This window comes from Acanthaster planci, linkage group LG07, assembly GCF_054643075.1.
Source record: "Acanthaster planci isolate LZ-2023a linkage group LG07, COTS_SCS, whole genome shotgun sequence".
NCBI classification, from domain to species: Eukaryota; Metazoa; Echinodermata; class Asteroidea; order Valvatida; family Acanthasteridae; genus Acanthaster; species Acanthaster planci.
In genome coordinates, this window is record NC_141783.1 from 863,269 (window position 1) to 890,833 (window position 27,565).

General features: G+C 40.3%; 2 protein-coding genes across 4 annotated transcripts in view; both read left to right on the forward strand.

Annotated features, from left to right (window-relative positions):
* The first annotated feature begins 434 nt into the window (after positions 1-434).
* LOC147798497 (ragulator complex protein LAMTOR2-like) lies at positions 435-6,799 on the forward strand. The gene is made up of 4 exons (XM_087138979.1): positions 435-678; positions 2,175-2,337; positions 3,463-3,552; positions 4,568-6,799. The coding sequence occupies exons 1-4, from the start codon at positions 611-613 to the stop codon at positions 4,622-4,624; spliced, it is 378 nt and encodes a 125-aa protein (XP_086995105.1). The 5' UTR covers positions 435-610; the 3' UTR covers positions 4,625-6,799.
* A 382-nt stretch (positions 6,800-7,181) lies between these two features.
* The window catches only part of LOC110986155 (caspase recruitment domain-containing protein 11-like), a 28,722-nt gene continuing 8,338 nt past the window's right edge, over positions 7,182-27,565 (forward strand). For 2 of the 3 annotated variants that reach the window (XM_087138977.1, XM_087138978.1), the window contains exons 1-11: positions 7,182-7,384; positions 12,461-12,643; positions 15,758-15,922; positions 16,557-16,744; positions 18,124-18,228; positions 18,591-18,773; positions 20,737-20,916; positions 22,110-22,235; positions 23,089-23,235; positions 23,415-23,474; positions 24,913-25,280. In XM_087138977.1, coding sequence (XP_086995103.1) covers positions 7,372-7,384; positions 12,461-12,643; positions 15,758-15,922; positions 16,557-16,744; positions 18,124-18,228; positions 18,591-18,773; positions 20,737-20,916; positions 22,110-22,235; positions 23,089-23,235; positions 23,415-23,474; positions 24,913-25,280 — 1,718 coding nt within the window. In that variant the 5' untranslated portion in view covers positions 7,182-7,371. The remainder of the gene's footprint in view (positions 7,385-12,460; positions 12,644-15,757; positions 15,923-16,556; positions 16,745-18,123; positions 18,229-18,590; positions 18,774-20,736; positions 20,917-22,109; positions 22,236-23,088; positions 23,236-23,414; positions 23,475-24,912; positions 25,281-27,565) is intronic. The other variant, XM_022247805.2, reaches the window with a different exon arrangement.

Genomic DNA, 27,565 nt, shown 5'->3' on the forward strand with positions numbered 1-27,565 from the left:
ATTGATAAAAACAAAGGACATCTCGCGAACCTGCACCGACCGATCCTTTTTTTCTGCAGCAGTGATTAGCCGATTTTCAAATTTTGCATTTCCATAAACGTAATAAATTTCCAGCTGATCTGAAAAAAAGAAAGACAAATAACGTATTTTTCATACAAAATAATAGGCCTACTCTTCATTTTTCAAATCAAGTGACAGAACATAAGGCGGATACGAAAAAAAGATTTCACTCAAATTAAAGTAAGATTTTTGATGGAGAAAAAAACAGATCATCAGAAAAAATCCTCAACAATTGTAATATTTGATGGAAAATTAAAAAAAAGTACCCAACATACACCTATCCACGTTAATTTTACCACAGCGCCTGTGACACGATAAGCTCTGTAGGCCAGGAAGCCAGTCTAGGCAACATATCCCCTGTGCGTGCGCGCGCGTACGGACGTACTGCACTGTGCAGACACAGCTAGCTATGAGACAGTAGACCCGCTGGAGAAAACTTGCCAGATATCGACATTGAAATTGAATTGTGACAGAAATCTTTCAAGTGTTTCCCCGAACCTGCCGTGATATGATGTTTGCTTGATACTGGTTCTGCCTAAATCTGACAAAGATGTTGAAGCCAAAGGCACTGACAGAGGTATTAAGCCAGGCGAATACGGGAGGCATCCAAAGTTCTTTGTAAGTTAGTGCTGGATAAAATTGCTCTATGATTCTTGTATGCATGAAGTGCTGTATCTGTAGGCCTACTACTTGGACATGTTGGAGTGGAGGCGAGGAGACGTAGGGCCAAACGTGGCTCATTTCGAGTTTCCGGCTCAGGAATAATATTTTACCTCAGTTTTCACAATGAATGACATTTTGTCAAGCTCCCAATATCTCCTCTCCGAACCTGATCTTGAGTTAAAGTACGCAATGCAAAGTTCTAACCAAATTCTTCGGTCTGATTTTTTTTTCTGACTTGCACACTTTTAAAATTCGCCTGAAAATAAGAAAATGATTTTCTTACGAACTTGTTGGGTGAGTGTAAAGTGTTTACCAAATTTATCGACTTGTGAAGTTTTCGTAAATCTTAATATGGCATTTTCCAATAGTTGTACAAGATTAAGAGGATATCATTGGTAATGTTAGGGAAGCTGAACATATGTGTTATTCTTCTACCATATCCATTCCCAGAATTTGCCCCAAATTTCTGGATGTCACACTTTTTGAATTTTGGACTAAATTTTATGACATTGAAGTTATTCACAAAGACTCAACTGTATGTATCATGATGGTAAAAAAAAATTACCAGTTAACTGAATAAAATTGAAGTTTTTAGGCAAAGAGGTTTAGCAACTCTGCATTCAGAAAGTTAAACGTTGAAGTGTGCCACATCAGGGTACTCCGCTAATCTTGGACACGGTCGGTCGATACGTGCAGTTACTTGATCCTTATTTGATAGGTCAAAGTCACTGCATGATTTGTTGATAATTCCACCATCAGCCAATTCTCCTTCAATTTATAATTCATGGTTGTGAAAGATTGTTTTTCAAACGGGAAGTGAAAGTTGAGATTTGAACCCTAACACTCCTCAGTCCTCCAACAGGTGAAGGATTGAGGAGGGTTGGGGTTAAAGCAGAATCAACCTGTCGTACAGAGAGCAATCGTTTGATCATTCAGATCGGCCGATTGCACCCAACGTATACATAGCTCAGGCAAGAAAAACAAAGACTAGGAACTTTTATTTGTCCTTGGTACAAACATGACAAGGTGTTAATAGTGGTCTTGTTATGAGTGTTTGACATTATAATGTGCGTTAGTGCATGGGTGGAGATATCTTTTCACATGTGGGGGGATGATTTCTGAAAGGTCACCCTTGTGCAGAGCGTGACACTGCACTGGGCTAAAGGTCCCACTTCAATTGGGGGAGGCTACAGGTGCGAATATCATCAGTGACTTGAAAAGTAGGGAAATGATCCCCAAGGTCAAAAAGTGGGCGATGATATCCTCCCCCCGGGATCTCCGCCCATGCCTGAGTGTCAGTCATAAACTAACCTTTTCTCCTGTAATTGGCAGAGATGAAACTCAATTTCACTGTTGAAATTGGTTCAAAATTGTACAGGGTAGAGGATACTCTCTCGTGGTTTCCCGAATAATAATGAACCTTCTTTGTGACGCCTTTTCTCTTGATGTAGACTGCTGAACAGGGAAGGATCCCTTCTTGCCTATTCAGGTTATGGTGATAAGGACGCGAGGGTGACCGCGGCGATAGCCAGTAACATCTGGGCGGCCTATGAAAAGAACGGCAGAATAGCCTTTCACGAAGACGACTTGGACCTGGTCTTGATGGATTGCTTGGTAAATTGTTAATGCCTGGAATTTGCACCGTTCAAAATATATTCAGGGAAAAAAAATGGTTTTACCGTCCTGTATATTTCAGTGTTCAAATGGACGGGGGTGTTCGAAAAAATGAAAGTAAAATTTTAGAACCAAATCATTGGAAATCCATCATATGATGACTTCTTTTGACTCCCTGAACAAAAGATATTTGTGAATGAGAATAAATATGTGCTCAGGAGACCGCATGCTGATAATGCCCTGGCCTGCAACTCCGGCATTAGTCACATCCATTCTCCTGAGCAAACATATTTATTCCCTTTATTAACCCTCCTATGCTGAGGTCACTCTTTGGGTCACTTGGTAAACACCACCAAGAAGCACAGCTGTGTTGTGTTGTGCACTGCACCAACAGTCCCTCACAGGAATATCAGATTGCACTTTTGTGCTGCCCAACAACTGTGCTTCACTGTTTCATGTGCATCATTGTGCGGTAAACCAAATGCAGTGAAGAGGACTGCACAAAAGACCCTGGGTCATTTTGTGCTTGCAATCTACTGTGTACACACTGAACCTGTGCATGTTTGTGTTCCATATGGAAAACACATGCAAGAGAGTGACTGTGGGCACTCGTGCATATTTGTGCTGTAAAACCAAAGGAGGGTTAAACAGTGATGGTCTGAAGTGATCATGTTACATGTATTTTGTAATCTTGCCTATGTTCATTTTACCCTCCGTCCAGTACACATGCATGTTCTTGACCTTTGCTCCCTCCTAACCGGTATTTTGCAGAGAACATAGGTCTTGAAAAGACTCAATTTACAATACCGGAAAACAAAAATATTGCATTGTGTTCGACAGTCTATTTAATGTGAAGGTTTTTGGAGACACTGTGTCGTAGCATTCGGGTCACAGGATCTCTACTTGAAAACTACAATCTGCCAGATTAAGACTGTAGCAGTGGTGAAATATAAAAGAGGCTGACATTTTTTCCCTCGTCTTCAGGAACGCAGGCATTGAAGGCTTCAGTTTGTTTCACCCCATGTCCAGTGGGCGTTTTGCTCATTGGCGTGCAGTCAAACATGGTGCATGTTTTGTGTAGTTCTGCATCTTTTGCATCCGTTTTTCTTGCACGCTTTGCTTTAGGACGGAAGAGTGGCCATCAGCAAGGTTGCCAACCTGCTTCTGTGCATCTACGCCAAGGAGACCGTTGGATTTGGTCTCCTGAAAGCAAAGGTCAGTATTGGATCGGCACCGAATCTTGCGACTCAATTTAAGTAGGCGAGCTGAATCAAATTGAGTCATTTGATCAACAAGGTCAAATCGAGTCACAGTGCATCATTGAGTTGAGATACAAATATTTGAACACTCATAAATAAGCAGAAGAGAGACAGAGCTTTCATTTAAATTCACAAAAACTTCATTTATCCTCTAAAATGGAAAAAAACAAACCAACCAGGCACCTGTTTATTAACATACACTGTAGTGGTTGTAAACATCGCATATAAATAGTGCTCAAATCCTGTCAACAACACTAAAAAAAATTTGCCAGTCAAATTGGTTGTTTAGTTTCCTTTTGCCAGTCTTAACCGGTGTATTTTGACAGCATTTAACGGGCTGTACAAAAAGAAATTAACCCTAACCATGCTGAACCCAACAAGGTTATGCAGGATTTCAATGGTCCCTAGGGGGTCAGTTAATCATGTTTATGGTTAGAAAAAAAACAAGAAGTCGCTGTGTATGTCTCAAAAGAAAACACAACGGCCGAATGTTTTGTTTGAAGAAGCAACATTATCATCCAGGGTGATTTGATTTGATACCTTTATTGCCTTACACTGGATTTTAAATGCAAAACATAACAATATTTCCCCACAACAAGATACTTCATATCGACCATATCCACCAGAATTCACAAAAACATGTTATAAACTGTATGATTCAAAACTACCGGGTTTTACAAATAGAACAACAATTAATTTTCACATAAAAGTCACAACAAACTGTACTGAATTAATTTACCCCCGTCGAGAGACTATGCAGCAAGTGTTCATCTAGTAACTTTACTGTTGAAGGAATGAATTGAATCCGGTACAAATAACTGTCTATAACGGGGAACGCACAGGCGCAGTCCTGATTTGTTGAAACTGTAATTGTTAAATAAAGGATGAGATGGGTCTTGCATAATACTGTTATTTTACAGAAGCGTAATATTTAATGCAAATACAATGCATCTTGTTACTTTTTTCCTCAGATCAAAGCACTTACGGACTACCTACAAGACCCACTCGTCCAAGTTGCGGTTTCCTGATGATGGCCAACAGGGGGAAATTCAACAGGCGGTCCCTGAAAATGGAAGACAGGTGTTCTCATCACAGGCTATGTGCTCCAAATCCTCGTCCCGGACAGCAAGAATTTCTTTGCATATTCTCAAACTTGCATCACCGAGACAGACGTTATGAAGAAGCAATTGAGCGTAAACAAAGGTTTGAAATACATTTTGGGATGACCAAAATGAACTAAAATTCCTGACTTCAAAAGTGTAATCATAAGATGCCATAACTTCGATATTTGTTCCCCTCCAACTAGAAATCCTGCTATATTTGCGTTGTTACTTGTAATTTGCATCACACATTACGTTCCAGAATATTCTACATCGATATTGTAATTCCATAGATATAGTAAGTACATGAACTAAGTTAGCAACCTTTTCAAGTGTTCCGTACATTTTTTTTTATATAAAACCTGCCTTGCTGAATGCAGTGGATTGCAACAGTGGTGAAAAGTTTGTTGCTTTCAGCTATGGCCGGCGCACTGCACAGCGCTAACAAAGTCCGCCTGTAAGTTTAGATGCATTCTGTTGCATTTAGCAGGGCGCACTTGTCATTTTGGCTGTCTTTTTTTTATATATATGTATAACAGCTTTAGTGAACAATGGTTCATGAGGCACGATAAATTGTATCAACTCCAATATAGACTGTAAAGCACCGTAAGTGATTACCTCATGGCCCAATCAGTGATTCACAGCGGCATAAACTGAAAACAATATTCTTGAATAAGTCTAATTGTACAAGTGAAATTGTGGAACATTCTAAACATGAGGGAAAACGTTGGAGAGCCCGGCCGATGAATGCCAGCTAACCAGAGCTCTCCTTGCAAGGGAGTGGCCTCCGATTGCAGCAGGTGCTTATGCACTCTAGACTGAAATGATTGGACCCCGTTGTCTTCAAGTAACCCTACCTGACCTCAGGTGTTGCATTCTGTTGCATTCAGCAGAGTGCTCATTTCAGCTGCGTTGCATTCTGTTGCAGTCAGCATGGTGTTCATTTCAGCTGCGTTGCATTCTGTTGCAGTCAGCATGGTGTTCATTTCAGCTGGGTTGCATTCAGCAGGGTTGTCGTTTTGGCTGTTGCATTCAGCAGGCTTACAAGAGAGAAGTATTCACACTTGCAGTAAACATAGCAAATCTCTGTCACAGAAACAGGAGGTTCTGCTAAATTGAGGAAGTCGCAGGTTCGACCCAGCCTGAGTTACTTGTCCACAGGGCCTGATCTTCCCAGAAAGTTACACTTTGTTGAATGTGCCTCTGATTTTGCCGATTTATAACATTTCAGAATGCTGCTTAGCCAAAGTGCTTAGGGAGTACATGTCAATGTTAACAGGGTTGACCACTATAATGTACTTGTCTGTCTTGTTCATGTATGTAGATACTGCAATGACTGTTAGTAGTGTAAATATTGCCTTTACCCCTTCATGGCGGAATTATATTTGACTGCCACTGCTGGGCTGTGGTATGCCCTGAATGGAGGGCTTTGTCCAGCAGCAGGCCCCATTGAACCAGCAGCTGCATGGTGAATAGACTGTATGTGTGGTATGCACTAATCCTCACACAAAGGTAGTAGCGGTCATCCCTAGCGAAGGGGTTAATTTACACCATTACAAGACAATGTCACATTGGTAACTTCTTAAAGGCAATACATTGAAAGTAAGGTACAGTGTATTTAGCTTATGTTTGTTCTAATTGACAGTGACCATTGTTTAATCATGTGTTTATCAATGCATTAAAGGAATTAAATAACAAAATGAATAGAAGGGTGAAGTAGTGCTTGTACTCGCTCTAATGCATGAGAAATTACATATTTCTTTACTGTACGGCACAGTGTAATATTGTACACTTGTCCTATTTGGGACTTGAATCTGTTTCCTTGCCGTCATAAATGGGAAGAGAAACTGAGGAAGAGGTACCCTGGGAAATGTGAGTCTCTTTTATGTTTTATTTACACTTGTGGGAGCAATTAAAAATTTTCTGTTTGGGTCAGGGATGGTGTCTGATTTTAACTTAACTCAAAATAGTTTAATTTTTATTTACTGATATTTCAGTTTGTTTCTTTCTTTCCCTGTCATGTTTTATTTTGTTGTATTTGTTTAACCGGCAAATTGCCTATATGAAATATATTGAAACAGGTGCCTATTGAGCCAAACCCTATCCGGCTGTTCTTTGAAAAACACCAATTAAATTTATCTGTCGACAAGCAACGGGGGCGTCTGACCGTGACATCGGGCCGACAACACGCTCGCTTTCCGCCTGGCGCGGTCCGCTATTGTGGTCTAGCGCCCTCTGTTGCTTGCGTCCGTAGACGCTTCCGTGCCCGACAGTTGACTTGGAAGGGACTTGGAACTACTTTATCTTCAGGGCACGTTTTCGCACGTTTTGTAATGTTTAATGTTCTGGGTGTGCTGCTCGCGTGTATTGGTATTATTATTAAAACCCGGAAGTGAAACACTTAAATCGGAGACTATAAATCACTGAGTCCTGTGGTTCTTCGCCCGGCAAATTTACTACCATTATCACACCTCATTTTGGCAATGATCTCGGAGTACGGTGCTTGCCCGGGATATTCTCAAGTGCAGAAACGGAATACATGTAATATTAAAACTTGCCGCATGAACATGACATGAGGAAGCTCGTGTGCAGTTAGGCTAACTGCTGCATGCACCGTGCACGTGTGTTCTTTGACACCGCACTGCTCTCGATCGGCACTCATCAACACCTGATCAATGTCTACAGCGGGTAAGTTGGCTTGGGCAATGTTGGAATGATAGATCGACATATGGCATAGATATCTCATTCTTCCTGGGAGAAGAATTCCCAATCATGCCTATGGACTGTCATAATTTTTGAGTTTAATACATGTCCAACATGTCCAAGAAACAAGTTTACCAGTTGACCCTACAAATATGCCCTTTTTTCCCCTTTAATATAGCCCTGGACATGTTGGAACGATTTCCTTGCGGAAATCTTGTAAAATTATCAAGCAGAGGCACTGCTTTTATTAAACTGCTTTTCTTGATACTCCAGAATTGTTGGCATTTGTGACACTCAGGAATTGTGATGTCCAATATGGCCTACAACATGCAGGGAAAGAGTTCTATTCGGATGGCGCCTGACACCCTGTGCATGAACTCTGTGAGACTGGTCTGAAAAATTGAAGTGTTTTCTGAGTAAACGAATTGGTATTTTCCTTTGTAAATTGAACTTTTCTGGACATGTTTTTGCTTTCTGATGACTATACTGTGGGGAATAATTACTGGCGTCTGTATGTGCAACTCTTTCCCTTTCATGCCTTATTACTACAGGCCAACCACCTGTGTTCTGATACCTGAACTATGGCGTCTCTTGCTTTGCCGCCCTAATCGAGAGGCAGGCTAAGGAGGCTGAAGGTTCGACGGATATCTTACGGTTTACTGATAGGGAAGATTGACTGTACTAATTACTGAGATGCATGATGTTCTGCTTTTTAAAATTGACCTCGTCGTCTGCTACCGTGTGATGTCTGTTGACATGCTTGCTTTCAAACGTTGTTTTCATTGAGGATTTATTGATGCGAGTACAGTTTCTGTCAAAATTTAAATGCCTGCTCAGTCCTCACAAAATCTATCCTGCAGCCAGTTGTCAATACACTCCAGCTGGTTGTTTTCATTAACTGAGGCAAGAGTAAATGTTTTTTTGCGCTAGGAGTTGGGTTTAATTACGTACATCTCCACAAATCCCTTTTTAGGGTCAATATTGTAAATGTGGAAGATGTCAAATTGATTGTAAAGTTGTTGTGTATATTTACAGTGTGTGTTCCTTTGTTGTATGTATGTGTATACCGGTATGTTGGAGGTGATTGGCCGATCTGCATGATTGCCAACCCTGATCGCTCTGCGCAATTGGTCTATCTTCTCCAATTGTACATTAGTTTTTTTTAAGCAATCTTCCACAACCGTGAAACGAGAGAGGAAAGGTGATTAACAGATGGTGGAATTATTGACAAATCATGCAGTAAGATTGACCGATTGTGCAAAGGTTGAACTATCTTACAGATCAGCCGATTGCTTCCAACAAATATTGTCCTGATGCCCCGTGCAATACACATGTACATACATGTAGGTATTGGGAACGAATGATCAGATGGTTTGTAGGATTGCTTAACCTTTGCACGATCAGTCAATCTTATTGCATGATTTATCAATAATTCCACCATCTGCCAATCACGTTTCCTTTCTCAGTCACGTATGTGGAAGATTTTTTTTTTTTAAAGTAAGAAAACTTAGAGATTTCATATAGAATTGATTGGACGATTGTGCAGAGCCCCCAATTTTGCCCTCAACATGAAGTCATTTATCACATTTTTCACTCCCAGTACCGGTTCCTTCTGTTTCAAAATTCTTAATTAAACAAAACTCCGCCTACACTACTGACATCAGTGACCCTACGCAGAGTTTTTAAACAGCAAAACAAATGCTCAGACACTTTCAATCAATGTGCCTATTTAGTTAAACTCAAATTTCTTTCGGCCTGGTTTCCTCGTGTGGAGATTGGATCTAATCCGGATCTACATGACACCCTTGGGTATTATTGCACTATGGAACAAAGTACAAACATTGCTTTGACATGGTTTCCTGATGCTTGTTGTCTTGAACTTGAAGTACAAACATGGATATACCCAAAATTAAATATCTTTTCTTTCCAGCTCAAAGTAAAATGGTCAGACAACCGATAACTGAGATTCCATTCTCTCTTCCTAATTCCTCAATGTATTTAACAAGATAAATGTTAGGCTCCTAAGTCTTTTGTATTCTTGTTTTTTTTACCAATTTTCTTTACCAATATTTTAGGGCTGTGCCGAATATCCTATTAACCGAATATTCGATCGATTATCGAATATTCAAATATTATTTTCCAAATTTGAATATTCGAATGCAAAATTCATGAAAAGGAAGGGATCATTTTCTTTTGCTTTAAATGAGAAAAAATGTTCTATGGAGGCTTGTTTCAAGCAGATTAAATGAACAGTGAAAGAAATCTATCAACGATTGAATTGAAGGTCAAATATTCAAATAGTGAATTATTTGAATTGACTCAAACCCTACAATATTGTGAATACAAGGTCCCGATTATGACAAGGTGAGTGTTGAAAACTCTCCCATCAACCATAGGCCAGCATTTTTGGTATTTATTGGATTAAGGTCATAGCATAAAATTTTGCGGGGTCAGAGGACGGAAAAAATTTCAGATAGAAAACTCTCTAAGTTCCATTTTCCCTACAACTAACTTTGCTTGGGTGAGAGGAGAAAAAAGGAACTTTTTCAAAGCACTAAGGAAAAACACCATTAGGGAAAAATTATGTCAATTCTTTTTATTTTTGATTTTTTCTCTAAAATTGCATTAATTTAATTAGAGTTGTGGGGTTCATTATTATTAAAACAAAATGTAAATATAAATCCAGATGTTAAGCTGCATAATGTGTACATTGTCAGTGTACCTTCAGTCAGATTTTTTGCCTTTTTTTCTTCACTTAAGCCTTCAAAACATGCTCAGGTACATACATGTATATCTGTAGTATGTTTGACATGAGTCATTTTCGTAGCAGTTCAAGAAAGTGATGTTCCACCAGTTAACAGAATGAGTTTGAAGATCAGAGAGATTCCCGCTGTCTTACCTGGTAAAAGAATTTGTCATGTAAATTGTAAAATTTTGGATACTGTACATGAGGTTGAAGTACACATGTACAGGTATGTTATTTCTACTCAGTTTGATACATTTATACACATGAACTTTTCAGGATATGGAAATATTAATGCTAACCAGTGTTCTAGCTAGGACCATTTTAGTGCCGGGTAAATGTTTGGATTACAAAGCATAGTGAGCGCCGTTCTTAATGCTTTCTAATGCTTGAAATATGATCCAATTGGTACATTTACATTTTCAGTAATATTTCAGTTCAATTTTTGGAAAATCCATGCTGGGTGGCACAGCCAAATTCAACCCTGAGTGCCGGGCAGAAATTTGCAGTACGGGGTGGTGCCGCCTGGTGCCGCCTGGTGCCTAGAACCCTGATGCTAAATGAAGCGATTAAATGTCCCCTCCTAGTAGAGTAGAGATCGATAGAAATACAGTTTTCAAATAATTTCTCAGGTGAGTGATTTACCAATTCAGGAGCACAAGCACAACCCTGTGATCTGTATTTTTGACTTTCGGTTCCTGTCTGTGATGCCTTGTTTCGGGACAGAGTCCCTGTGTCGCTGATAACACATTGGAGCATTGTTTGTCGATGTGGTTGTATTTTGTTAAAAGGACCCCTCCCCGCACACACACAGACATACAGTATGTGCAATTTGTTCCCTTGTATGTAACAATCAAGGAAATTGTATAAAAAAGACCTGCATAAATAAAGGTACATACTGCAATTGTAAATTACATATGCGCATACAATATGCAAATGACATTGGATACAGGAACTGCATACGTGTACATGATTTCTTTTTCATCATTATCATATGATTTGTGAATGTTTTTGGAAAGTTTGCATCCTGACTTGATTTTTCCTCCTGGCCGGAATGACCTGATGGTTTCAATTAATCAAAATTGTGAAATCGGAATCAAAGCATCACACATAACTGGTGAAATAAAAAAGGTGTCCACCGCAATAAAGGAAGTTTGAATAACTCTTTCGTGTTATCCTTGATCTTTCCACCCATGTTTTTGTTTGGTATTATGTAGCAGCAGTCTTGATATTTTAATTTCATGGTATTTATTTAATAATGCATATGTATTTATTTCCCTTTTGTCGTTTTTCATATTGTGGGTAGAAAGGCAAAATAGATCAGTATTCTTCAAGCAAAGTAGCGTGGTGGCCCACCACGTTTTGTTTGTCTCCTGCCTTTAGAAAAGTAGCCACCAAGCTTCAAAGTTCGGCCACCAAGTTTAAAATGTTGGGTGCTTCTTTGACACTCTATAGAGTATTTTAACTTACAAAGCTTAACTTTGAAGGGAAAAAAGATTGCCCATGATTCCAAAGATGGCAGAGATGTCAAGAGACTGGGCGAGGTGCAATTTCCCCCCAGATGCATATCTTCACTTCTTTTTTATGTATTTTGTATTCAAAAAATAATTGGAAAATGCGACAGAAGAGGTGTCTAAAGAGTTTTTGAAGGAATGTTGCTGATTGCTCAAATAGTCAGACATTCAATCATTTCTTGAATATTCTCTCAAATATTAATTTGCAAAATCGATTATTCTGAGGTGGGAAATCAAGTGAATGAAATTGGAAAAGTGCAATTATTTTGGTAAAAAAATTGCGTTTTAACAGCAAAGTTCGAGATGTTATGAGTAAACTGAAGTGTGGGGTCCATCAAACTCAGATGTTTTGGTAATATTAGAAATCCATCACTGAGTAGATTTAGTACATTACCCCAACAAGGTTGAGGAAAGTGCAGGCACACAAGACTATTGATCCTGCTTGGCATGAAAGTGGCCCCCCTTGCTTCCATAAATTTAATCGTATTGAAAGTCAATTTTTTTTCTAAGAGCTCGGGCACAGAGAAAAATCATCAGAAACAATGAAAGGTGAACAACAACTATAATGAAATGACAACATCCACCATAAAATCAGGTATTATTCTGAAAAAAAAAAGGAATTTGGCGATAATTCAGTACACTGTCCACGAAAAGACATACATGTATCTGGAGTTTCAAATGAAGTTTTTAATCAAAGTGAGTTGATTTTTTCTTTTTCCACGTGCACAGGTTTCAACGCTTGTAGCTCTCAGTGAAACTTTGCAACCAAAATTACTTGTGTCAGCTCGACATTTGTTTTTTCAGCTGATTTAGAAATGGAGGAGGAAAATCAGCGGATATTGCTGGAAATCCACCGCGAGCAGTTGTGCAGCCAGATCAACACTCGCCGCCTTCTGGACAGAATGCGAAGTCAGCGCGTCTTCACCAAGGACGAGTGTGAGGAGATTCTGAACGAGATGGTGAATCCAAACTCCTCCACAAAAGCAGGTCCGAACTGCCAGGAAACATTTAACATATTTCCTTTTGTCATATTAAATCCTGTCCTTCTTTTACTGACCGTTGTATTCCTCTGATACACACTCACCTCCTACTCACTGTGTACTCACCTCATTGAGTACTCAAGATATCTGTTATACATGTGCCGTACTTAACACCATTCACATTTGCTGTAATTTAATAAACAAATTGAACTTATATGAAGGTTTCAGAGTTGTTGACTCAAGTCACTTCACTTGGACTCAAGTCAGACCCGAGTTGCTATTTTTGTGACTTGTGATTTGTTCTGTCAGTTTTTGACTTGCAACTCGACTTGGACTTCCACATTATGACCTGTTACCAATGCAAGTCAGAAAACCACTCAATCGAACCCATTAGATTTTTAACTTAGGCCTGTCAATATTCACTTTACGTTCTTAAAATAATCAACATTAAACTTTGGCTCACAACTTCTGCTTTGGTCTTGTCTGCACAAGGCCACGTCTGAATCACTTGGTTGTGGCTTATAAATCTCACATAGCACGCCTTGGCTTATACTTGGACAAAAAGACTTGTGACTCGCTTGTGTTTGGACCAAACTGACTTGTGACTTGACTTGGCTTGACCTGTTTCCAAATGCCTTGACTTAACCTGTGATCAAGTGACATAATTGTGACTTGACTTGACCTGTGATCAAGTGACTTAATTGAGACTTGACTTTACCTATGACCAAATGAATTGTGACTTGACCTGTGACCAAATGACTTGTGACTTGACTTGACCTGTGACCAAATGACTTGTGACTTGACTTGACATGACCTGTAACCAAGTGACTTGTGACTTGACTTGACGTGACCTGTGACCAAGTGACTTGTGACTTGACTTGGACTCGCAAAAATTGACTTGCTTCTCTGGAAAGTTTGAAATTGATTGTAACTATCCAAAAATGACTCGTTCATCACAAGTCAGAATTCACATGTGGGTCTCCACAATGTAGAGAGAATTTAGGTTACCCTTATCGTGGCTTCTGCATGCAAACAAACTGCTCAGTACACCTCCCTGCACAGAATGTCGCAACCCGTGTTCTTGACAAGTCTCATCTATACACCTGAAGCAGAAGCACCCCCTCACGAAGAGCCATATTGGTCAGGAGTGTTCATTAATTTTTGTTGGTACATGTAGCAAAGTGCGAGCATAATGCATGCATTTCATAGTTGCTCGTAAACCTGCAAAGTTTCGTTCCGACCAAAGGAGCCTACGTACGTTGCTAAGAAACTTGCGCCCTCTCTTGGTCCAGCTTGAAGCTCATACATACATGTACACATTACATGTATTCCAGTTCAACATCTGTGCATATAGGACCTTTTTCATGATGTGACTTACATATAGGTTTCAACTACAAGTATCAAGTCTTGGGCTTCAGTGTACCAGACGGATATTATAAACAGTTGTGTGGAAATGCGCACATTATTTCACCAATTTTGTGTGAACTGAAAGTGTCATGGAGACAAAGATATGTCCCCACAACTTGGTCCTAATTTGCCTGTTAAACAAAAGAAATTGTCCCCTGAATACTGAAATTGACTTGCCAGGAAAGTAAGCCAATACGGAACTGGTGTTGGTCAAGGTGTGCAAATCTTTTTGCTCAGAATGCTGCTATTCCAAAGAGAACAGGAACTTCAGATTAATTTCCAGTGATTGATTCGTAGGAAATGACTTGTTCTGACAATGATATCTATTATCTGCCAACAAAATATTGGTCGTGGAATCGTTGGAAAAACACTAATTTTAAATATGACATCAGTTTTAAATGTGAAATTGTCGCACGCTGGCCGCTTCGTGTTGCTGGTTCTGCTGGTCACGCTCCAAATAATTTTCCTGACATCGCTAAGTTTCTTTAGTTGAAATATACATGTTCAACGGGGCAGTGATTTTATTTGGGAAATGGGAGGGGGGGGCAGATGGATCAAAGAGAGACAATTAAAGGAGACAAAATAACTTCAAACACATTAATAACGCCAACTCTTTTGACCAATGAGGCCTAGAATGTGCTGCTTCAGGCATTCAGGAAGTTCGATTAAATATTATAATAATTATTATGCGCATACTCGATACCTCTAATACGATTCTTATGATTTATACCCATGCACCCTTAATCCTCCATAATAGCAGCAGCGACTGCACTAATGACTCCGCTGGATGCATGGCTACTCGTCGGTTATGCCCTTTACGACTTTGTCAAATATTATCATCTAAAGAAGTGCAAAATGATAAGGTAATAAACCAAAAGAGGTAAAATAGTCAGAGATGCTCGTAACTTTGGGTAAAATTGAAACAACAGTGCCTAATTACGTAATTAACAGTGTGACTCACAGTGAGTCATGCTGGCCAGTTGGACATACATGTACACGTATAATGCAAACGCTCACTCTTTGTAGGCAACACTATAATGCTATATCATTGTCAGGCAAACAGGTGGATGTGACTTTTGGGTACACATTTGTAACGCGCAAGAAGCAAATTAAACCACTGCGCTATGACCCTGTAACTACTATTAGCTACCTTGCTCCTTGACATGTATGAGATTGTATGGGGTCGGTGGTTTGTCATGGTCGGTGGTTTGTCATGGCCTATATCTCTTATGACATGTATGAACATACAGTTAAGCTCTCATTCACCCTGAACCCCCCAACTGGACGGTGATTTGGTTTTCAGAAGGGTTCAGCCTCACCACTGATTTCACAGTGTATACAACAAGGGCCCAATTCCATGGAGCTGCATTAGCAAAAGAAGCGTGCTTACTGTGGCAGAAACATTTGCTAACTTGCTAAGCACTATTTCATGGTGGTGCTTGGCCTGGTTGTCGTGGTTGTGTTAGTGGTTGCTCGTGCGCATGGAGATTTCCATTGTTTTGTCACAATACGTTAAGCAAATTTTTCCTCTGTGATTAGCGTGCATGGCTTTTGCCATGCTTACTGCTTACAGTCTCCATGAAATACGCAGAGCCTCTGTTAGCATGGTCAGTGTATGTGAAATGTTGTCCTGAGCAGCACTATGAAAGTCGGCTAAGATCATTTTATTTCTGTCATAACTAGTTTTGGTCATTTTTTTTTTTTTTTGCTCCAGGTTCCTTTCTGGACCACCTTCAGAGAAAAGGCCAATATGGCTACCGTGTCTTCTTGCAAGTCCTTGGAGAGATGTATCCGGAGTCATATGAGTCACTCACTGGCCACCTACCTGAAGCACCCAGCATCGATCCGACCAGCACATTACGCAGCGTTGGTTACACATGTAAGGATCATGCACTTGCACAGAAACCTAACAATACCCAATCAGCTCCCGCAGGATTACCCAAAAGAAACAAGATTCTGTCGAGGGGCTCTCCTAACTAACTGGATAAAACATATAGGACAAGGACATGTACATGTACATTGGAGGCCTTCGTGTAATAACCCAGTGCTTTTCTTTTAAATGTGGGATGACCATAACTAGCCTACACTCTATTGTCTCGCCTTAAGGTGTTGATTTCGTTGGGTGACAAATACTCGATCACAAATTGGAGCGTCAGTTTTGAGTTAGGTGCTGCAGGTGAGAGGCAAGCAGGGAACACATCAGGGACAGTTTACAGCTCATGGTTTGTACGGTACTGCAGCTACTGTTATCAAACTGGGTTGTGGAATGGAAAACAAAGTCAGAATTATCTGTGCGAAGACGGCTTGATTGCACCTACTTGTTCACTGAACCTAATGTTAAAAGTAGCACCTAAAACAATGTCAAAGCAACAATCAAAACCAAAATGATTAAACTTCGGCTCTAAAGTGTAAAGAAAAGGTGTTGTAAAAATTAGTTCAAATAAGGCTGTTTTGATAAAGCTAGGAAACACCGACTTCTTGAAGTTATCCAACTTTTTATCATCTTGTTTTAGTGCCAAATAAGGTGGGTGATGTGATTGGGGATCTGACCCAAGAGGCGGAGGAGCTTCACCGGAAACTGGATTTCTGCAATCAGGCGAGAACTGATCAAGAGCGGAAGATTCAGAGTTTGACCGAAGCTCTGGAGGTTGCCACAAAGAAGGCGGGGATGTACGACAAGCTAAAGAAGGCAAAAAGACGGGTAAAGTTGCTTATTGTCGTGACCAAAATGTTCATATATTCTTGTGTTCAGCAGTCGCTTTGTTCACCATTGTGCCTGAAGTAGTAAGCTGAAGGTCATGGATTCAAGTACCACCGGAGGAAGGTTGTGAATTATTTCACAAGGCCTTGAACAATACCGAGTATATAGTGAAGGCAAAACAGCCAATATTGTCCATTCTGTCACTGATTTTAGACAAGATGACCGGGCAATATAAGCCTGCCTGTGTATTGTTTGCACGGCGTGTGTAGCCCCAAAACACCACCATTTACATGTGGAATCATGCCATATTTTGTTCATTCACAAAGCTCATATCAGAGATGAGTTAATTTGAAAAAGTGTGGAATCTTTGGGTGTCAAGAGATTTCTCCGAATAGTGCTAAAACTTTACTGCAGATTTCTCAAATTCAAGGAAGGAAGGGCTTGCCTGATTCATATGTTTGGGCTATTTGTATTTAGAGGGAAACTAGTTCAAAGAATGAAATAAAATCACAGAAAAATGTCCTGTCCATGACTTTGTCTGTCACCTAACAACTTAGAAGAGTTGCTGTGAAACGTGTCAACCACAATTTGCAAAAGCAGTCACAGTGAGGGATCGCCGATGCTACATCCAGCAAAGTATCCGGAAAAAAGCAAATGCTTCCATGTCTTAAAGCTGCGTTCATATCTGTGTAAAAGGATAACAAGATATGGGGCATATTTTGGAGTGCAAGGATTTTTTATTTTTTTTTTATCAGGTTTATGTTTTATCTAGGGTTATTAATTCAGTTTTTGACCTACAATTGTTACTTCCATCGTAATCAGTGCCCAATCTTGATTGACACTCTGCCCATTAAATGATTTATCACTTCATGGAATAAGCCACCTACATGTGTACACAAATAGGGTTGTTAATACGGAAAAGTGATAACGGATATGCGGCACAATTTATACACAAGAGATGGAAACCTGCTTGATATGCAAATTATTAGTTTAGGGCATCATGTGTGAAGTATCAAAGGCAAAATGAGGAAGCTCCAACCAATAATCCAATCTGTGATGTCATACGTCAGGATTGTCATGATTGGCCAGAATGTACCGTCTCAGCATGGTACCTTTGAAAAATCTGATACTTCACACGTGCAACTGTTTATTTTTCTGCCCTAGAAAATTTGTTGTTTGATATTTTGTGCAGCATGAAATTCTGTTATTGCTCATCCGTGTAAATGGGCCCGAAAGCTTGTTAAATCAGTTGGAAAAAACATCAAAAGCCTTGTTTGAGACATGTGAATTTGTTAAATGATGTATGCACTATTCAGGGATATTCATCGAAATAATTGCAGTTTCTTATCAAGTTATTTTGATGCTAATGAATCCTGTAGGCAGAAAATAAAGTCAGTGTGCTAGAGGATGACATCAGAACTATATTAGGAAACTCACTGCGACACAAGGAGGAAAGAGACCAAGCCATGGCCAGTCTGAGAGAGGTTTGTTTCACAATATTTGTCATTAGATCCAGGCCTCGCCGCCCTTAGGCATTCTGTAAACTAGCCTGCCTGGCAAGTTAACCAATGTTTTTAATGGCCCGCAGGAATTGTCATCAGCTGAATTGACAGTTTTTAGCAAAACTAGATTTTTTTAGCAAAACTAATCTGTTCACATGTACATTGAATTTTTAAGGGGACTTCTTATCAAGATATATTACACTTGTAAAACTGCACGTTTTTAGCAAGGCAAGATTTAAAAAAAAATAATTACCTCTTTGTACTTAGTTTGTAAGGAGATTTTTTAATCAAGGTGCGTAACACTTGTTAAAAGTACATTTAACGTGCCCCTGTCGACATTACAGAGAATGAAGGATTTCCACGAGCTTCAGAGGCGTCTGCAGCAAGCAGAGGATCAGGCAGAGGTCCGTCGGCAGATATGGCACAAGACCTGCATGGACAAACAGCAGCTGAAGGTGGACCGAGAGGAGATGCTACAGCGGATGTCCACCATGCAGGAAGAACTCAAACTAGCCAAGAGAAACGAGGTGAGATGTATGCGCCTTTACTTCCGCCGCGCTTACCAAAGCAAGTGCGACTGCATTCAATGCAACACCCGCGTAACTCATCTTGCTTACTCAGGGCTGACCCAAGTGATCTACTTGTCAAGCCGGTTACTCAGGGAATGTACAGTACAGGTGTCCCACGATACAGTACAAAAAACCTAGTAGCTTAGTGGAATGGTACACAGGAAAGTTGACACCGTTGTGAATCGTTCTGGAAAAATTGTCACATGTATCGGTAATCGAAGCAAGTTCCGTGAAAGAAAGGCCAGAAATATGAGTGTGCGGATGTCTGTGGATTTCCGCATTCATTTTGAAAGGTCCGTTGCTTTATGGCCTCATGGCCCCGTTGAAGAGCCTCAAGTAACCCAGATGGTGCATGCCCATCTAAACCTAGGATGATGCCGTCGGCAAAGGCGTGAGGAGTATACGATTGCAATGGTTACAGTGACACTGTTGTGAGGAAGTCCTGTTGTGTGGGAAAATGTAGTTGGAGAGCTCCACCGTATGCAAAGCCTGCTTGTTTTTACAGATCTGGTCCCTGATCTTGATCCGTGATCCCAAAGCTGGTTGGCTCCATCCATTTAGTTCTGATGTCAGTGAACCAACGACAAATCATTGATTGTGATATTTTGATCAAGACCTATGTGAAACAAATAGGCACTTAAAAATAACGTTGGTCAGACATATGGCATACTGACATGAAACTGCAGTTGCCATGGTGATGGTTGCCATTGGCTACTGGCCTGAAATGTCCATTTAAAAACATAAAGAGATGGTTGATTGGTTTGTGTGTAAGTCATTTGCATTCATGTGAGTAGAGATACAACTGCATCACCCGCACAAATGTCCAACACCTGATTGGTGGGACATTGATCATGTGTTATTGAAATTCATTCTGTCCAGTCATGGCAGGTTGGTAATTATCAGTTCATTGTATACAAATAATGAATGTTTATGAGTGTGATGGTAAGAATACAATGTCATTGCATGAGACAGATGAAACGGTCTGTTTTATATAAATCCTCGTCATCTGATTTTCTGAGTACAGCTGGATTAATTTCGTGATTCAACCTGGAAGTTGTCCGTTTGTGAATTTGTTAATTTTTTGACATGATATATCGAGCTTGTTTAATTATTTGGCAGCATTTTATCTGTTTCCTTGTGGCGGCAGTATCAGCATTGCTCAAAAAAAAAGTTCTTATAATTATTTCATAGCAATGTGAATGGTGGAGCTTGATCACTCGCCATTTTGCCATTGAGAAATTTGCACCACAAGAAGCTGAATTGCAATCAATCCAAAGATGTGTTTGATGTTCGTTTCTAACACACCGTTGATTTAAATTTTTTGCACTCTGCGTGCTCATCACACGGGCGTCATACGCAAGCTGTGTGTTGGTACAAATAATTCAGTGCCATGTGATCAACAGTCCACCAATCAGATGACGGGGATTTATGCAGGTGTTGTATAACACAATCTACGAGGTAAATATTTGAAGGAGTCAGTCCTTATAGGAGGAATTTAAAAGCCAAACTGTAACAAGTCATAATTGATTATTCTCAAGAGGCACCATCTTTGTGGGTGAATTACATCTGTGTATCAATGCCATCGAGGCATATGCGAGCAGTGTGTAAATGTTCCATTCTCCGTGCATCGCTGATCCAAATGTCTTTGAAGTAAAGAGCAGCCGATGTGCGTCACAAAAATTTGATATGAAAAATGCCGATGCATGTGGCAATCAGTAGGAAGCGGCGTCGTTTTAGAGAGACTTATAAAGATGAATGTTTTCTTACAATGATGATTCTGAAAATGGAGTGTTCGATATTGAATATGGAGCATTTATGAATAATAATCAGGTGCTTAAAGGGCAGATTGTTACGTCTCGTTTTGGCCAGAAAGTTAATTTGAAAGGCTGAAAGAAGTTTCCCGTGTTTTTCTGGTTTGTAGGATGTTAGGAAATCTATCAACATGTCTTCAAATGATTCTGGGCGAGACGAACATGTTCAAGCGACTATTAACATCTTGGAGGAGGAACTCCAAGACTATAAAGAGAAGTCCGAGGAATTGGCAGACAGCCTGCTGCAGGCCAGGAACGAACTGCACTGGCGTGATACAGAACTTGAAAAGGTATTACTGAAATGTTTGCTTTACAATCAGGAGGACTCTCATGTAGTTATCTTTCAACTGAGTTGTATTAAATGACTCAGTCATGAGTCACCACAGGTCACTTAGTCCTAAGCCAACTCATAAGCTACTCAAATGACCTGTGACACTCCTTTATTTTTTGTTTTGGTTCATCTCTAGTTCTTGCTAGTTTTGGGAGCTGACTTTTTATCTTTTTTATGTCCACCCAACTGTTTATTCCGCGCCAATTACTGGATGAAGTTAAATTTAAGCGACAATAAAGAAATGTGGTGGGAGGAAAAGTCCGGATAAATATTCCAGGAAAACCCACAGAAATCAAGCAGGCACTAAAAACCCAATCCACATGCTAGCCTGTGGATTCGAACCCGGGTCACAGAGGTGGAAGGTGAGGAAAGAGCCACTACACCAACCTGACTCCCCCAAATTGACTTGCACATTGACTTGTTGACTGATTGTGATTGATGTGAGACACACTCTGGCAGCAAGCAGCAGCTGGGTTAACATTACCATTTCTAATGAACCTCGCGTCTCAATGGCAGATCATAAATGTCAGAATCAATTTGTAGCATCCAGACTTGTTACGGCTGTGACTTACAGATTAATTATGTCGGCAGGTTGAGAATTTTGTCAGAAAATCCAGTCCTCTTATTATTATTCATCAATACCACAGACAGTTCAGCCGTTTCTGTTTTGTTCAAGAGCTCATCACATGGCTGGTCTTGCTGGCTTTTCTCCATCTCACTCAGTATGTGCCATGCGCTGATATCCAGGAGATTGTTTATGACTACTCTCAAGAGAAACATAGAATAACATAGCTCGAGGGGTGTTCATAAAAATTGAAGCCTATTGAACAGAATAGTTGGAAATTTAATATTTAAACTTGTTGTGACTTTGATACTCTAAAGGTATTAGTGAATGTGCATATAAACAGTATGTGCTTCAGTCTTAAACCTTCATTCAAAACTGGTTCAGGAGCATGGACAATAATGTCTTATGCCTTCGGCTTGGAGCGTTATTGGTGCTTATTCACCCAGAGCATGGACACCAATAATGTCTTATGCCATCAGCTTGGAGTGTTATTGGTGCTTATTCGCCTAATCAGGTGTTATTGCAACCAACCACATAATCAGTCCCTTGATATTATTAATCCTCTATTTAATATGTTGTTGTTAAAGTGTAAATCTGAAAATGAAGAACTGAAACAAAAGGAAAGCAGTGTTGTCAAGATGACCGAGTTATTCAAGACACAGTATAATGTCACCTGGCAGGAACTCATAAGGGTGAAACAGCAGCGGAACAAGGTGAGTCACCCAGCAACCAGTGAGTATATTTGAGTCACTTCCCTGGGTTCACCCAAATTCAACTGTGTGTTCAAATAGTGCTGAGGTCAATAATAGGTCATACGGGGCAGACCTTGCTGCTGTGATGGGCAATGCTGTAGAATTATGTCACTCAAACATTTAAAGGAAAATGTAATACAGTTGTTTTAATTTTGTCCTTCAGCTTGCACCTTTGTGTTTCAGTTACCCATATTTTCAGTTCAAATTTGTTTTTCTAATTTAATCTATATTTTGGTTTCTGTGCTATGCATATTTGCATATGTTTGAGTAAAACTGTGATGTCATCCGAAGCATTGAGCCTCAATGTTCCATTAATTTGCACACCAAAAGAATTGCTTGAATTTTTTATATTCTGAGCTATAGTAAATTTCCATTTCTTTGGACTGTTGTGTAAGTGTATGGCCACAAGCCATCATGGAACCTTGCATCAGAAATGTTTTCAAAGAGCGGATTTGGGGTTCAAAATTTGAACATGTAAACTGGCCAGTGTCTTCTCTGACTTACGTGTATGTCACAGCAACTGTGCCCTCACTTGCTTGGTAGAGCTTGGGCAGTTTGTAATATTTGAAAATGTGCACTTTTCGGTTCACTTAACTCGAAAAGGATTTCAAACGTCAATTACTGTTTCTAGAAAGATGAACCAAGAAATTGACTGGGTGACTTTGAACTTGCATCCAGCCGAACACCATTCAGAAACACCAGTCAGGTCACCCATCCCACTGTTTCCCTTAAGGAGCATTACAGTGTAACTCACGTGTTTGTTTGTCTGTTTGTGTGGTTGTCTGTCTTTTTTTTGTGGGGGGGGGTTTCAAAGGCTATTGACGAGAGAGATCAAGCACAGATGGATGCTAAGGCCCATCTTGCTGAGTTGCACAAGCAGCAAGAGTTGATACATGCACAGCTACAAAACCTGCAAGGCATTCATCTGTGTCCACAGTGCTCTATTGGTACAACGCAACAGGTCAGTGTCTCCATCTCTTGTCGGTCACAAGTTCGCGTTTCAAAATCGCATTACAAATCATGTTTTGTGAGAGGGAAAGACCATTCGCTTTGAAAAACGCATTCACGTTGTTATGCAGTTTCTTGTCAAAACTGAAGAATTGAAGGCCCCGCAGCAGTGTTTTTTCTTGTCTCATTCAGTTTAACTTAGAGAAGAAAAGGAAAATTGGAAATGGAGAGATGCCATTGTCATGTTTGTTAGTGAGTATGATAGTTTTTGTCCGTTGCATGGCTTTGGTTGAATAGTTGTAGACTGGGGCCATTTTTAGTTGTAAAGAGCCCAGTTGCAGGTTAAGGTCAAAGTTCATCTAATGGTTGGTGGTATTTCTGTTGTTTTTTTTTACATGCCAAACGTTCATGCCACATCCTTGCAACAGATGGGAACCATACGTATCGCCATACCCATGCATGAGTAATCATGTATGTGTCTACATGTAAATTGTATATTTGTGTCACTTTCTGAGTCACATGCAGTCCAGGGTTGTACTAAATATTCTAACATTCGGACCCTCAATCAATTATCAAATATTGGAATATGTTGATGTCATATGATCTCGCTGGGACCAAGAGGAAACATTACCAATTTAGGATGGAACATCAGTGGGACTTCCAGCCTCCTCCTCTACTCAGGTGATGGATCACTACTCAGGCGATGGATCACTACTCAGGCGATGGATCACTACACAATAGATCACCACACAATACATTAATCACAAACATTGCATTGTAATCTGTAAACCATGGGTGTTGATTACATGTACCTTTAGTCTCGTATGTTATTTTATATTTTTGCTCTGTTCCTCTGCAAAATTGTCATTAGCCTGTCCAAAGGTTTTGGGAACAAAAAGCTAGTTTATTTCATGCAATACCTTACATTCCTTAATCACGTTCACATGTCATGTTGGTGTTCATATTGATTCTCTGATTCTGAATCCTGTACCGAGGTGATGAAGCAAAAGCAAGGGAACAGTTTTCGTCAAGTAGGGGGAGCCCCGGCCATGAGACTGAAAAGAAGTTGCAATGAAGTTGCAATGTACCTCCAAAGGCGCGTGGGACTATAAAGTGTGAGGTGTTTCCAAATATCCTTTGTTCCCAATTAACGCCAGTGGCGTCTTTTCAAATGCAGCTGGATTAGCGGGCAGCGGTACTGTATCGCCCATCGATGGGGAGGTGAAGCGCTTTTGTCCACGGTGCTAATCCGCGGGGGCGCTATGCCGAGAAACAGTGGTATACTGTTTCAAAACAATGACGGATTACCTCCAATAAATGCAAGCTGAAAAATGACGGCAATAATTCCCAGTGGGTCTTTTGTTCTGAGTACGGTCTTTTGTTACAAGGCCCAGCCCTTTTTTTTTCTGATTTCGGGCACCCGGTTATGCATACAAACCCAAGGTACCCGAAACCAGGTTCCCTGGCAGCATATGGTTAATTGTTCTGATGGGCAATTTTCAATGTTTTCCCCTCTACATGTTTAACCCAAGTAGTTTAGATGCCAAATAGTTTTCCAGCATGTACAAGAAACGTGTATGAAGTTGCAAAAAAGTGTGTCCAAGAAAAAAATTTTCCTGGGCTCTTTAACACTGCCCTTCCTGCAATTCTGAATTGCAACTTTCTCAGAAAAGTTTTGTCTTCAATGCAGGTACAAACCTACTTGAACACTGAGCCACTGACGGAGAACTGCAGGATGGACGCACCCATGGAGTACACTGGCACCATCTCACCAGACTTGGAAGAAGATTCCCCGTCACCCTCCCCTGACCTCGCTCCCCGGCCGCGAAGTCGCGCAAACGCCATAGCCCGGGAGGCCAAGATCACCGACAAAGTGATTTACAACGAGAACACCTTCCCCCAGGAATTCTTCTCCTACGCGCCGGGCACCACTGCAAACGGCGAGTCTACAGCTGGGTATCCATGGTTGCAGCGTCATCATTCCGATACGATTGGAGACTCGAGGAAAGTTCATCCAGGATCAGTCAAGATGCCTCATCTGCTCAGCTTGTTCAATGAGTAAGTCATGATTTTTGTAACAGATAGAAACTCCCATACAAATACATTTATCTTCAACAAACTTGAATACTCCATTCTGATTGGTTGATCCATGGCAACAAACAGTGTGACGTATAACTGTATTGCGTGGCTCATATCAAACTCGGCGTTACGCGCCATTCTAAATCTGCACATTGTGTTCTATTTACGCTAAAAAATGCACAGATTGCACAGCTGCAAAGTTTGCCCACATAGGCCCCAAAAGCGTCTTTACTGCACATCAGGTTTAGTTGAAATTAAATTTGTTGTCACGCTCTCGCTTGTGGAGCGTGGAATAATGTCGTGCGTCTGTGTCCCTTCGGCTTAGTGGTATACGTGATACAGATGCAGTACGTTATATGCAGTATTCCACTCGTACTCGTGTGATAAGAGAAGCACGCCATTTCCTACACACTCTAGGTAGTACCTGCTGACATATCCTGTTACAGTACTTCCGCAAAATGTATGTGTTGCCAGGGGCATAAAGCCAGGGAAGATTTGGGATATACCCATGTTCTCCCCCCCCTTTGACCAGGGGTAGGTTATTAAATCATCCTTCTCTCCTAATTTTTTGTGGTGATTGAAAAATTAAGGCATATTGATGAATAATTATTCATAAATACCTGGGACAGTTTTTTTATTCCTATTGGTCGAAATGCATCACGTGACCGTGTATGAACATGTGATAATGCCCGCTGCATAAATCACACTCTGGCACATGGATACAAGACAGTTTAATTGGGTCTGATTGGTCAGGAGTCTGGGTGCTGCGTGCCATGTTCATTGAAGGGGATTCTGTTAGAAAATTGAATATATCACAAAATGGACGGGGGTGTTCGGTAAAATGAACGTGAAATTTTAGAACAAAATCGTAGGAAATCCATTACACGTTGACTTCTTTTGACTCTCTAAAAAAAGGTATTTATAAATGGGAATAAATGTGTGCTTGGCCGGTCTTAAACATTGATAATGCCATTGATAATGTTGATAATACCCTCACCTGCGGCTCGGGCAGTAGTCGTGTCCATTCTGCGGAGCCGGTCTTAAACGTGCAGCCAGTCTTAAACGCACGTTTAAGACCGGCCAAGCACATATTTATTCCCTTAATAAAACATGATATTCTTACAGCCAGTCACTGTATTCATGTCATATGAAGTCAGAATCAAAATACCGGTATCTGTATGCATGGATGAAAATTTGTAGGTACATATACATGTACATGTTGATGGTAAATTCAATGGTGGCAGTATTTTCCATGAAAGTGGTATGTTGGCTATATGCACTGTAGTATTTTTTGGTTCTGTAGTGGCCCAAGTCCATGGGGAACAAACAACACCTGGTTTTATTCACCAAAAAACCAAATGCTCGGCGCTCCTCGTACACACCCTGTCCTTCATTCCCAAAACTTCTTCTTTTTCTTTTTACGTTTTCGGCCTCTACTCTTCGCGCTTGCATGAACCGCCACAAACTATTTTTAGTCCCAAAAACTTTCCTTCGTACCCAACCCCTGACCTGTGTGTGCAAGCTAAAAATAACCACTGTATCTGTGGGCCATGTCTGGATGTGCTCTGGACGCATGTACATATTCTGTTGACACTGCATGGGGCACCAACCTGCACAGCAGCACCCTAAGTTGATAGCACACATGAATACATCAATGCTAACAAAATCAGTTCCCCTACAGTTCAAATCAGTTGATTCTTTCTAATGGGAGCCATCAGTGTGTAACAACAGTGCTTATTTTAACATGTGTCACATTGTGCTTGCAATATCAGTGAGTTTTTGCTTGCACAGTTCTCAGATGTACATCCCACAAAATGGAAAAATTCCTTACAGTTTGCTAGATTCATTTCTCATTAATTTGCCTTGACAGAGGAAGTTTAAAAAAAGATCTGGAAAACCCATTTTGTTCCTTTTCTGTATTTCATGTAATAAAACATTCCAGCCCCCAAAGGGTATTTTTTTTGGCTGGTGACCACAGTTCCACTATTCTATAAATTTAGTGCAAATTCTGCTTTCAACCAGAAAGTTTTCCACCCAAAGTCAAACATTATTTCACACCTCGTATATACAGAACTGTCGGTGTCTGCTGTGAAGGTTATTTAAATTTGAGTAGAAATTCACATTTTTTTCAAATGAAATCCTGGTACTTGTTGCTTGGATGGAGGTCCATATCCCAGAAATACTGCTCCTTCTTGATTAGCATCTCATGAATACATGTAGTATCATGAATGCATAATGAATGATTGCAATCTTTTTTCTCTTCA

Bases quoted from the DNA above. Each gene is read 5' to 3' on its own strand.
- LOC147798497 (XM_087138979.1), top strand. From the start codon at position 611: ATGTTGAAGCCAAAGGCACTGACAGAGGTATTAAGCCAGGCGAATACG. The intron at 679-2,174 runs GTAAGTTAGTGC...CTCTTGATGTAG, and splicing joins GGAGGCATCCAAAGTTCTTT to ACTGCTGAACAGGGAAGGAT. The intron at 3,553-4,567 runs GTCAGTATTGGA...TTTTTTCCTCAG, and splicing joins TTGGTCTCCTGAAAGCAAAG to ATCAAAGCACTTACGGACTA.